Genomic DNA, 10,839 nt, shown 5'->3' with positions numbered 1-10,839 from the left:
TGTATTAAAAAGCGGGTTTCCCAGACTGAGTCACTAGAGGCGGCAAACGCGAGCAAATGCGCTGCAGAGAAGTCTGACAGTGAAGCCAGGATGAACAGAAACGGGATTGAAATTAAGAATCGCCTTTCCTTTTTTAACTGCAAAGTGCTTTGGTCGACACATCTTGAGAAAACAAAGCAGCCACTGGGGCAGAACTTATGGTTTACAGCAAATATCCTTTTTTGAGAGGGGTTCAGCTTTTGATCTCCTCTTGTGTCTTTTGCTAGCAGAAGCCTTATATGTCAACAGATTCCCCCGGAGATGGAGCCCGCTTCTAGCCCTTTCCCCAGGTTGAAGATTCTTCATTCTGTGGCTTGACCAGTCCCGTCTTCCCTCCTAATCTGGAAGATACGGTTCGTTCCAGATGTGTAGCCGAGAGAGGCTGGGATCTGCTGTTCAACATCTAGACAAGCACAGATTCCCCGTCGTTCCCTGTCGTTTGGCACTGATCTATAGCTTAAGTACACAGTTGAATGAGGATTTCCCTTTTCCAAGGGGAAAAGGTACCTCCCCAGTTTTCAGTCAAGTGCCTATGTAGCTGGGATGCCTTGTGCATACACATCTGCACACATCTCATGGCCAGATTTAAGAAATGGTTTCCGTTTCTAGGCTAGAAATTACGGCTGCCGAGCATTCTTGAGAAAGATTTAAAATCAGCAACTCGCCTCCTTTATCACATGCAAAAAACCTTTAAGAGAAAGGAAAAACACACCACACTGCTCAATAAAACTTATGGGAGCATAAGCTTTTGCAGCCATTTTGGATAGACGAGGGACTGCGGTATTGTTTGATCCGGGAAAGGAAGATGAATTTGGTCTTCCTTGAAAACCACCAGACTCGCTGCTTGCCTTTCATTTTACAGAATAGCTTCGCTGTGTCTGCAAATAGACACACAATGTACAATGTGGATAATGCTGCAGGAACCTTCTGAGACCAACAAAGCAACATATTTGCCTTCAAGATGCTGCAAGACTAGCGCTTCTCAAACTTGGCAGCTTTTAAGATGTGCAGACTTCAATTCCCGGAATTCCCCAGCCAGCCAGTCCACATAGGCTGGCTGGGGAATTCTGGGAATTGAAGTCCACACATCTGAAAGCCGCCAAGGTTGAGAAATAACTGTACCAGGCTGCTTCTCTTAATGCATAAGAGGAGCCAAGTTAAATCAGAAGGAGCACTCAGTTATGTGTCTGCCTTATTAGCGTATAAAGTGCAAGGAGCTTATTTAAAAAGTCAAAAAGCAATCGCTAAAAGAGTTAAGATCCTCCCCTTTCTTTCCCCACTAGTCTTAGCCCGGTGTTGGAGGCGAGAACAGAGGGTGAAAAGTGAGGATGGATGGAAAACCTTTCCTTCCTTGTTGCTCTTGGTGTAACATTCAAGCAGACACCCGTCGCTTTAAATACGGACAAAGCAGATGGTGAACGTTACCAGCCCCAGCCTCATCAATTTGAATAAAAGCCCGTTCATTTCTCTGGAACTTAGAACTCTTTTTTCTTCTTTTCCTTTACTTCTTCACCTTTTAATTCCATGCTTGCTTCTCCATCTGCCATTCCTCCCACCCCCACCAAAGGCTTGAGAAAGAGCAGCAGGTGTCCCTCTTTCAAGGCATCTCCTATTCTTGGAAAATTGTCCCATGCATGAACTTAAGTGAAGATTTGAAGAGCCTCAAATCTGGAGATGAAATTCTTGGAACGGCCTTCCCAAGTTTGCTTTTTCTGTGTTTTCTCCCTGTTGTAAAGCACTGATGGCGATCAGACCATTTGGTGTGGATCCGAAAGCTGGTGCCAATCTGACTTTGGCCTGTTCGGCTGTTTTATGAATTTGTTGCCCAAGTCAACTGATGTATGGATTGTTCTTCCCTGCACATCTTCCGCAGGGCTTGAAGGATCAAAAGACTTCAGGAGTGGCGCCTCTGCACCAAGAGTCCGTTGCCTTGTTCTCCAGGCTCTTGTGGACCTTCTCCAGATGATCACCAGGTAGCAGTTTTACAACATGATACATTCCCACAAACGCTAGCGTGGCACGTTCTCAGCACGGCAATGATTTCCCAAGAAACGGGGAGGACAACTTTAGGAGTCTACCTACCTGTCCAAGGTTGCTCACCCCATTCTGTGTAAGGGGGGAGGGGTCCTTTCTACGTAGCCACAACTCACCCTATTCTATCTCCGCTTCCTTATCTTTGAAGGAAGGCTTACCCTGTGCAAATTTTCAGTAGTCTACATGCATCCATCAGGGATCTTATTTTTTAAAAAAATCTTTCTGGTCACTGATGGGACCCGTTTCCTGTGGAGAATTTTCTGGCATTATGAACGGCAGGCAACACACCGAAAATCCGCCTCTTTCACCACGCTGTAACTGCAACCCACACAGGCCACGTGGTACCAGGCGTCGCAGCCATCGCACTGGACCCACTCCACCATCTCATCCTGGGGAAGGCGGCACCGGGGAGCCGCACACGGCTCCAGGGCAGACAGTGACTGGGAGAAAACTTGGCCAGCGCTTCCCAAAGGATTCTTCCGAGGCCGGCCACGACGCTTTCTGGAAAGAACCGAAACAGAGATAACACATTTGTAACGTATCATAATCGCTCAAGCTCACTTCCTGAAATAGTGTCACACCTGCCCCAACTTAGATCTTTAGGAAAGAGAGACCCTTGACTCCATTTGGTTGAAGTGATAGGTTCTTTTGCTAAAGACAAGTGGTTGCAGCGAAAGTCAGGGTAGATCTGAGTATTCCTGTGCAACATTTTACAATTTTCCCCTTTCCCTGGCCCTCCCCCCCTTGACCAGTTCAACAGTGTCCAATAACATCCAGGTTTGATGTTTTGGGAACTGCTTTGAAGCTGGACTCTTCTCGAAGTAGTTCCCAGGATAGGTGTCCTTGGCGGCTGGTTTATTCCAGTTTGACACTTCTGGTTCCTGTCAGCTTGTTTCCTTCCCCCCTTTCATTCATCTTCTCTGCAGCCCAAGCTTCCTCAAATTCCTTCCCTCTCCCCTTTCAGTTTACAGCAGGATGCCAATGAAGCAAAGCGAAGCAACTGAAGATGGCAGACCTGACAAATAGCCAAGATCATGTCAGAATTGTCCATTTAAAAACAAACACCTCCCAAATCTTCTGTCAGGCCCTGTCTCCCAAATCTTCTGTCAGGCCCTGTCTCCCAAATCTTCTGTCAGGCCCTGTAGCAAAGCCTAACACTGATTCCAAGCACAATTCCCAGAGTTTTCTTTAGCGAGATTTATTTTTTTAAAAAAAGAATAGGACGGGTTTACAAGAATTCCAACAAATGAAGTGTTTTCCATTTAACACTAATTTATTCTCATGTGCATTAGGGACAAGGTGTTTTTGTTTTGTTTTTTTAAAGTTTGCTTCAAGTCACCTTTCTATGCCTGGGACTTTTTTCCCCACTGAAAACAAGAGAAGGTTGCCTTAACAAAACAATCTCCTAAATCTTTTATGAGTCTGAGAACCAGCCATTCCATCTTCTATTATTCAATTGGCTGTACTCAATTGTATTGTCTAAATTCCATTCAAGAGAGAATAGGGTTCACATTTCCAGACTCAAGTGTGGGAGGAAAGAAGTGAAGGAGAGGTTAGAGTCCCAAAACTGGAGAAGATGCAGGAAAGGGCAATCAAGATAAATAAATAGGGTGTTGCTGTAGGGTTTCTACAAGGGAAGATTAATGTGTTAGGCCTTTCTCTCACTGGAAGCTACTTCAGAGCCAGCCAATGCAAGACCTGTCACTAAGCACCTAATAAATATGTGAAATAAATGGGGATAATCACTTATTAGACCATTATATTATTCCTCTAAGACAGGGGTCTTCAAACTTGGCCCTTTTATGACTGGTGGACTTCAACTCCCAGAATTCCTCAGCCAGGCACGCGCGCCTGCCGCTCACTTAAATGGAGCGCTCACCCGCTCGCCAGCGGCTCGTGCAAGTGAGGATGCACGGTGTGCAAGCTTGCCGGCCGTTTCTGTGGCCTGGTTGCAAACCCCTCACGGCCCACAGGTTGGGGACCCCTGCTACACACCAAAGGCATACAGAATGCTGTTACCTTCCCACCAAAGTGGTACCTATTTATCTACTTGCATTTGTATGCTTTTGAACTGCTAGGTGGGCAGGAACTGGGGCAATGAACGGGAACTCCCCCCTTGCGCGGAGCTCGGGTCTTGAACCCGGGCTGTCAGCTCGCCAGCTGACAAGCTCAGGGTCTTTAACCACTGAGCCATCGCACCCCCTTAAGAGAAGCAATGTTTCATATATCATAGGCCAGTGGTGGCAAATCTATGGCACTGGTGCCAGAGGCGGCACTCGGAGCCCTCTCTGTGGGCACACATGCCGTTACCCCAGCCTTGCCTCCCCCCGCGACCCTCTCATCAGCAGCCTCCGTGGAAGAGAGTCGCCCCCAAGTGTGGCCCATGCGGATCAGCGCAGCCAAGGACATGGCAGCCAGGCAGCGTAGACAAGACTCTGCCCTCATGCCCCATTGCGCACAGTTGATGCTGCAGGGCACGGGGAGAGGGTGTGGTAGCCATGGCGCTGCTGGTCTGCCTGAGCGATCTGCGGCGGTGAGTGGCCCTGCGGGCAGGCGGAGTGGGGGCAGAGCAGGGGGTGCAGTGGGGGTGGGGCCAGATTTTGGGCACTCGGTCTCTAAAAGGTTCACCATCACTGTCATAGGCCTTAAAGGGACTCACCCACTTGGTGTGATATGAAGTTTTGGTTCGACATCTTCCTGGATGGTTTTGCTCCCTTCCTGCATTCTTTGCTGGAGCCTCAAGTTGCTACTCTGGCAACACCGGTAAGTCCCCAAGCGCTGCTCCTTGTCTGGGGGTGGCTGCTCTTCTTCCAGACGGGCGATTTCATCCTCTAGTTCAGGAAGCACCGTGTGAACCGACTTTCGGCGATTGCGGGATGGTTTTGGCTGGGCAGGAGGGTCCGTGCACTGGCTCCGGCTCAGAGAAAAAGTGAAGGGCTGGGGCTTCAGCTTGCTAAGGCTGCCGATGGAGCTGAGGATGAGGGTGGCTTTGGGACGGCAAGAGAGGGAGGTGGGCGAATGACGGGACAGGGGGCGGATGCGATGGTTGTCGGAAGGCAAGACGGGCCGGAAACCGGAGGAGGAAGCCCAGGGGGCTTTGGGTTCAGTGATAGCTGCAAAGTCTTGCGGCTGGACGCGGACTTTCTGGAAGAGGAAATAAAACTCGGAGTCGCCGTGTGGTGGTGGCAAGACGCAACCCTCGGCCACCGGGCTGGGATGGCCGAACGTCAGAAGGTCTCCATCGTTCAGATCTACCCGCTGACCGTGGGACATGCGGAGGGCATTGATATATGTACCTGAAAGGAGGAAAAGTGTTACAAGTAGTCTAGTCCTCAACTTATGACCGGCCGCTAAGCGTTTGAAGTCACAACAGACTCCCAAAATGTACTTAGAGTTTGAAGTTATGATGGGCAGTTCTCTGCACCCCATGATCACATATTGGACACATTGATGGCCATTTGCAGCATCCCATCACATGAACCTGATTTTATGGGGGGGGTTTTGTCAGAAAAACTGGCATTTACTTCCAGCTTCTGGCAAAAAATGCCCACTGTAGACAATGGGTTAGCTTAACGACTTTGGTATTCACTTAAGAACTGCTGCAAAAAAAAATAAAGTTGTAAAATCAGGTCAATCCTATGATGACTAGCTTTAAGGACAGGTATGACTTACAACCATAATTCTGAGTTCAATTATGGTTATAATAATAATAAAGTTGGAAGGGACCTTGGAGGTCATCGAGTCCAACCCCCTGCTCAGGCAGGAAAACCCTATACCATTTCGGACAAATGGCTGTCCAATCTCTTCTTAAAAACTTCCAGTGTTGGAGCATTCACAACTTCTGGAGCCAGGCTATTCCACTGGTTAATTGTTCTAACTGTCAGGAAGTTTCTGCTTAGTTCTAGGTTGCTTCTCTCTAATTTCCATCCGTTGCTTCTTGTCCTGCCTTCAGGTGCTTTGGGGAATAGCTTAACTTCCTCTTCTTTGTGGCAACCCCTGAGATATTGAAACACTATCATGTCACCCTTAGTCAAGGTTTAAATGTACTTAAATGCTGGTTAGCCAAACCATTTTCTTTTTCAAATGGGCTGGTATGTGCAAACATATGAAGGGAAATTGTTCTTCACCCAGGATACATAACTGATTTATGACAGGAAGGGGCAACTGGCCACACAAGGCCCTCACCACTGCACAACTTAGTAGCCAGTAGTCTTCCTCTCAGGCTCTGAGTGTGTATGGGCCAGTATTAGTTAGACACACTAATTTGTGGAATTCTTTGCAATCATCCCATTTAGCAGAAGCAGATAACAATAAAAGAAGATGGACATTTAGAAAAGTGTTTTGTTATAAGTACTTGTAGCCACTTAATACTCAAGTTTACAACGAGGCATTTTTTTAAATATTGCACGTGTGCAGGATCAAGTCAGGTTCTCACACATTGCAACACACCAGGAGAGAAGCAGAGAAGTGAAAAAAGAAGCATGTTTTTTTCTAAGTGTGAGTTACAGGTGGTCGTTGACTTACAACAGTTCATTTAGTGATTGTTCAAAGTTACAACGGCACAGAAAAAAGTGACTTATGATCCTTTTCACACTTACAGCCATTGCAGCATTTCCATGGTCATGTGATCAAAATTTAGATGCTTTACAACAGATCCATGTTTATAACGGTTGCAGTGTCCCGGTGTCATGTGACTTTCTGACAAGCAAAGTCAATGAAAAAGTCAGATTCACTTAACAACCATGTTACTGAGCAACTACAGCGATTCACTTAGCAACTGTGACAAAAAAGTCATAAAATGGGACAAAACAACTGTCTCACATAGCAATAGAAATCTTGGGCTCAATTATGGTCATACATTGAGGACTCCCTGTATTGTAGTTTGTTTCAGATCTGGCCTTTTGGAATGCATGTTTCTCCTTCAGAAATGAACTTGACTTTTCAAGTATAAAGTTGACGCCCCTTATATAAATATTACCTGTACTAATCTAAGCAATTATTCAACTTCTGAGTTGTGGATTTTGTTCTGAAGCTCTCAAAATAAATGAACAGATAAAAGCAATTCTTCTTAATTCTCAAAAATCCAAATGTGCTCAAATTCAATACATTTAGGAAGAAGTGTCTGAACTCTTTGGTGCATTGGTTAAGGCACCAGGCTAGAAACCAAGAGATTGTGAGTTGGACCAATCACTCTCTCAGCCCAACCCATCTGACAGGAAAATGTGTTGGCCACCTTGAGCTATTTATAAAAATAATAAAAGGTGGGATGTAAATAAACAATTAGGCCAGAATTTAGCAGCACAATACAGGCAGTCCTCCACTTACGACAATTGAGCCCAAAATTTATGATGTTAAGCAAGACATTTGTTAAGTGAGTTTTGCCCCAATTTTTACAACTTTGCTTGCCACAGTTGTCAAGTGAATCACTACCGTTGTTAAGTTAGTAACATGGTTGTTAAGTAAATCTGGCTTCCCCATTGACTTTGCTTGTCAGAAGGTTGCAAAAAGTGATCACATGACCCTGGCACACTGCAACCGTCATAAACACAAGCCAGTTGCCAAGTGTCTGAATTTTGATCACGTGGCCACAGGGATGTTGTAACTGAAAAGGTCCCCAAATGAACTGTTGTAAGTCGAGGACTACTTGTATTCACAAGAACTCACCATAACTGCTACAGTCCACCAGGCCCACTCGCCATTCCCCCGCCATGCTATCAGCATCCCGTTCTGCGTGTATCTCTGCGTGGACCCGGGAGATCAAGGCTGGGTTTTGCTCCGACACCAGAATGACATCACAAACTTCAGCTCGGCGACCCAGACGATAAATGCAGCTGGGCTTGGCAGGTCGGAAAGTGTAGAGATCCCGGTTTGGCAAATCCCCAGAAGAGGCCGGGCCCATCCGGAGTAATTGAAAGCATGGCAGAGCTTCAGAAAGCATGGCTAGATCTCCCTCACTCCAAAGACAGTGTCAGTGTCAGGTGACAAGCAGGTCTGGCAAGGTTCAGTCACTCCACCGAATGCCAGCAAGTTGACTTTCACCTGTGGCAGCAGCAAACTTTTTAATGGAAAAACAGCAATACCAAGTGCAAGAGAATAGGGTCAATTGCAAGCGGAGATTGCTACAAAAATTGACTGAATGCCCCAAACCACAGCTTGTGCAATGACAGGTTCATCTCTACCTGAAAAGGGAGGGGGGCAGACAGGGGTCCCTCCATCAGCACACCGCTTCCTAGATTAATCCTGATTGGATTTAACTGCAAAGAAAAACAACAACAAGGCTTCCTCAGTCAGGCAACCTGTTTCATCTCATCGTGACACTCATTGGTTGATTATCAGTTGCAAGACCCCCTTCAGACATTTAAGGACAATTTCCTCAAGAGCAATTTCTTGAGGACGCTGAACTCCTGACCCGCATTGCGGGAGCAAACACCCGTTTCTGCAAATTGCCATGGGAAGTTTTTGCAAGAGTGCAGGAAGGTTCCAGGCTTCCAACTGCAGGACAATAAATAAATCACGACCCTTAAAACGACTGGAAGCTCCCGAGTTGGCGGAAATCAGGATGCAGATCTCGAAGGACAGGCTCGAAACCGGCTCGACTTTCTCAGCAGACCGGGATCCTGAGATGAATTCGGGTTTTACATCGCCGGCCAAGTTGCAGGTTTTTTTTGTCAGTCTCTCCGGTTTCCCCGGCAGCGAAGCCGACGATGACCGCCCTTCCTTGCAAGCAATTCTGGAACATCCACGCCCCGCTCTACCAGGTAACGCGGTTGCAGAACCCGGGCATCGCCGTAGCAACAATATCTCGGGCGGTGGGGTGGGAGGGTTCTTGAACCGCCGTCTCCTTGGCGACGCCTCGAATTACCTAGGAACGCTCTTCTGGAATCTGGTCTGCTCGCTTCTCGCCCAGGCGGCGGCGGCGAGTCGAGAATTTCTCCACTGGCGGCTCCTTGCAAAGCCGCTCCCCGGGCTCCGAGCGGCGCGCGCTGCCCTCCAATTGGCCCAGCTGAAGCGAGCGGAAGGAGGAACGGCAGTAGCCTCCGGTCCCTATTGGCCGCTCGCAGCGAAAGCCCGCTTTCCCGTTGGCTGGGAAGGCTCGAGGGCGGTCGGCGAGCATAAGCGCGCGCGAGGCCGACCCGGGCTGGGGCGGAGGAAGGCCCTGATTGGTGGGAGCCTCAGGGTGGGCTTGGGCGTCGTGGCGGGTTCGGCCGGCGGAAGGCGATTGGGTGGTGGAAGGGAGAGGGCGGGTCCTTGAGGGGCAGGAGGAGCGATAGCTATTGGCGGGATGGGCCGCTTTGGCCCCGCCTTCCGAACTTTGCTTTCTAGGTAGAAAGTTGCCAAGTGCTGGTAATGCTTGACTTACAACAGCTCGTTTAGTGACGGTTCAAAGTTACAACAACACTGAAAAAAGCAATTTAGGATCATTTTTCACACATTTGCAGCATCCCCATGGTCATGTGATCAAAATTCAGCTGCTTGGCAACTAGTTTATATTCATGACCGTTGCTGGGTCCCAGGATCATGTGATCACTTAACAACCGGGTTACTAACTTACCAACTGCAGCAATTCACTTAACAACTGAAAGGTAATGAAATGGAGGCAAAACCCACTTAACAAATGTCACTCTTAGCAACATAAATTTTGGGCTCAATTGTGGTCGTAAGTCGAGGACGATCCTCGAAGGATGGGCAGGAGGTGACATGGCATGGGAATTCGCAAGAAGGGTTCCTTGTTTGAAGAGCTGAATGTGGCACCTTTGAAGGAATGGATGGAAACTAATCAAGGACAGAACTAGCCTAGAAATAAAGAGAAATGTTCTTACAAGTTAAAATCAATCAATCAGTGGAAGGGCCTGCCTTCAGAAGCTATAGGTGTTTCATCACTGGAGGTTTGTAAGAAGAGATCGACAGCATCTGCCTGAAATGCATAGGGTCTCCTGCTTGAGCAGGGGGTTGTACTAGAAGACCTCCAAGGTCCCTTCCAACTCTGTAATAATAATAATAATAATAATAATAATAATAATAATAATAATAATAATAATAATAATAATAATAATAATAATAATAATAATAATAATAAAGTTGGAAGGAACCTTGGAGGTCATCTAGTCCAACCTCCTGCTCAGACAGGAAACCCTATACCATTTCAGACAAATGGCTGTCCAGTCTCTTCTTAAAAACTTCCAGTGTTGGAGCATTCACCACTTCTGGAGGCAGGTTGTTCCACTGGTTAATTGTTCTAACTGTCAGGAAGTTTCTCCTCAGTTCTAGGTTGCTTCTCTCCTTGATTAGTTTCCATCCATTGCTTCTTGTCCTGCCTTCAGGTGCCTTGGAAAATAGCTTGACTCCCTCTTCTTTGTGGCAGCCCCTGAGATATTGGAATACTGCTATCATGTCCCCCCTCATCCTTCTCTTCATTAAACTAGACATACCCAATTCCAGCAGCCTTTCCTTATATGCTTTGGCCTCCAGTCCCCTAATCATCTTTGTTGCTCTTCTCTGTACTCTTTCTAGAGTGTCAACATCTTTTTTACATCCTAGTGACCAAAACTGGATGCAGTATTCCAAGTGTGGCCTTACCAAGGCATTGTAAAGTGGTATTAATACTTCACGTGATCTTGATTCTATCCCTGTTAATGTAGCCCAGCACTGTGTTGGCCTTTTTGGCAGCTGCAGCACACTGCTGGCTCATTCTTTTATTCTTTATTCTTTAATTTAAGGGGCCACATGTCAACAGGCAAAAGAAATCCTTCTTCTGTTCTTCCCACA

The 10,839-nt window shown here is 47.1% G+C and overlaps 1 protein-coding gene across 1 annotated transcript; it reads right to left on the bottom strand.

Annotated features, from left to right (window-relative positions):
• Window positions 1–2,339: 2,339 nt before the first annotated feature.
• TCF19 (transcription factor 19) lies at window positions 2,340–8,011 on the bottom strand. Its single transcript, XM_015826992.1, has 3 exons — window positions 7,738–8,011; window positions 4,733–5,369; window positions 2,340–2,574 (listed from the first exon to the last, which is right to left on the bottom strand). The coding sequence occupies exons 1-3, from the start codon at window positions 8,009–8,011 to the stop codon at window positions 2,340–2,342; spliced, it is 1,146 nt and encodes a 381-aa protein (XP_015682478.1).
• Window positions 8,012–10,839: the final 2,828 nt, after the last annotated feature.

Source organism: Protobothrops mucrosquamatus, unplaced genomic scaffold (assembly GCF_001527695.2).
Source record: "Protobothrops mucrosquamatus isolate PMUCROS unplaced genomic scaffold, P.Mucros_1.0 scaffold3425, whole genome shotgun sequence".
Classification (NCBI taxonomy): Eukaryota; Metazoa; Chordata; class Lepidosauria; order Squamata; family Viperidae; genus Protobothrops; species Protobothrops mucrosquamatus.
The sequence above is the reverse complement of the archived record's forward strand: the minus strand, read 5'-3'. Positions and strand labels throughout refer to the sequence as shown.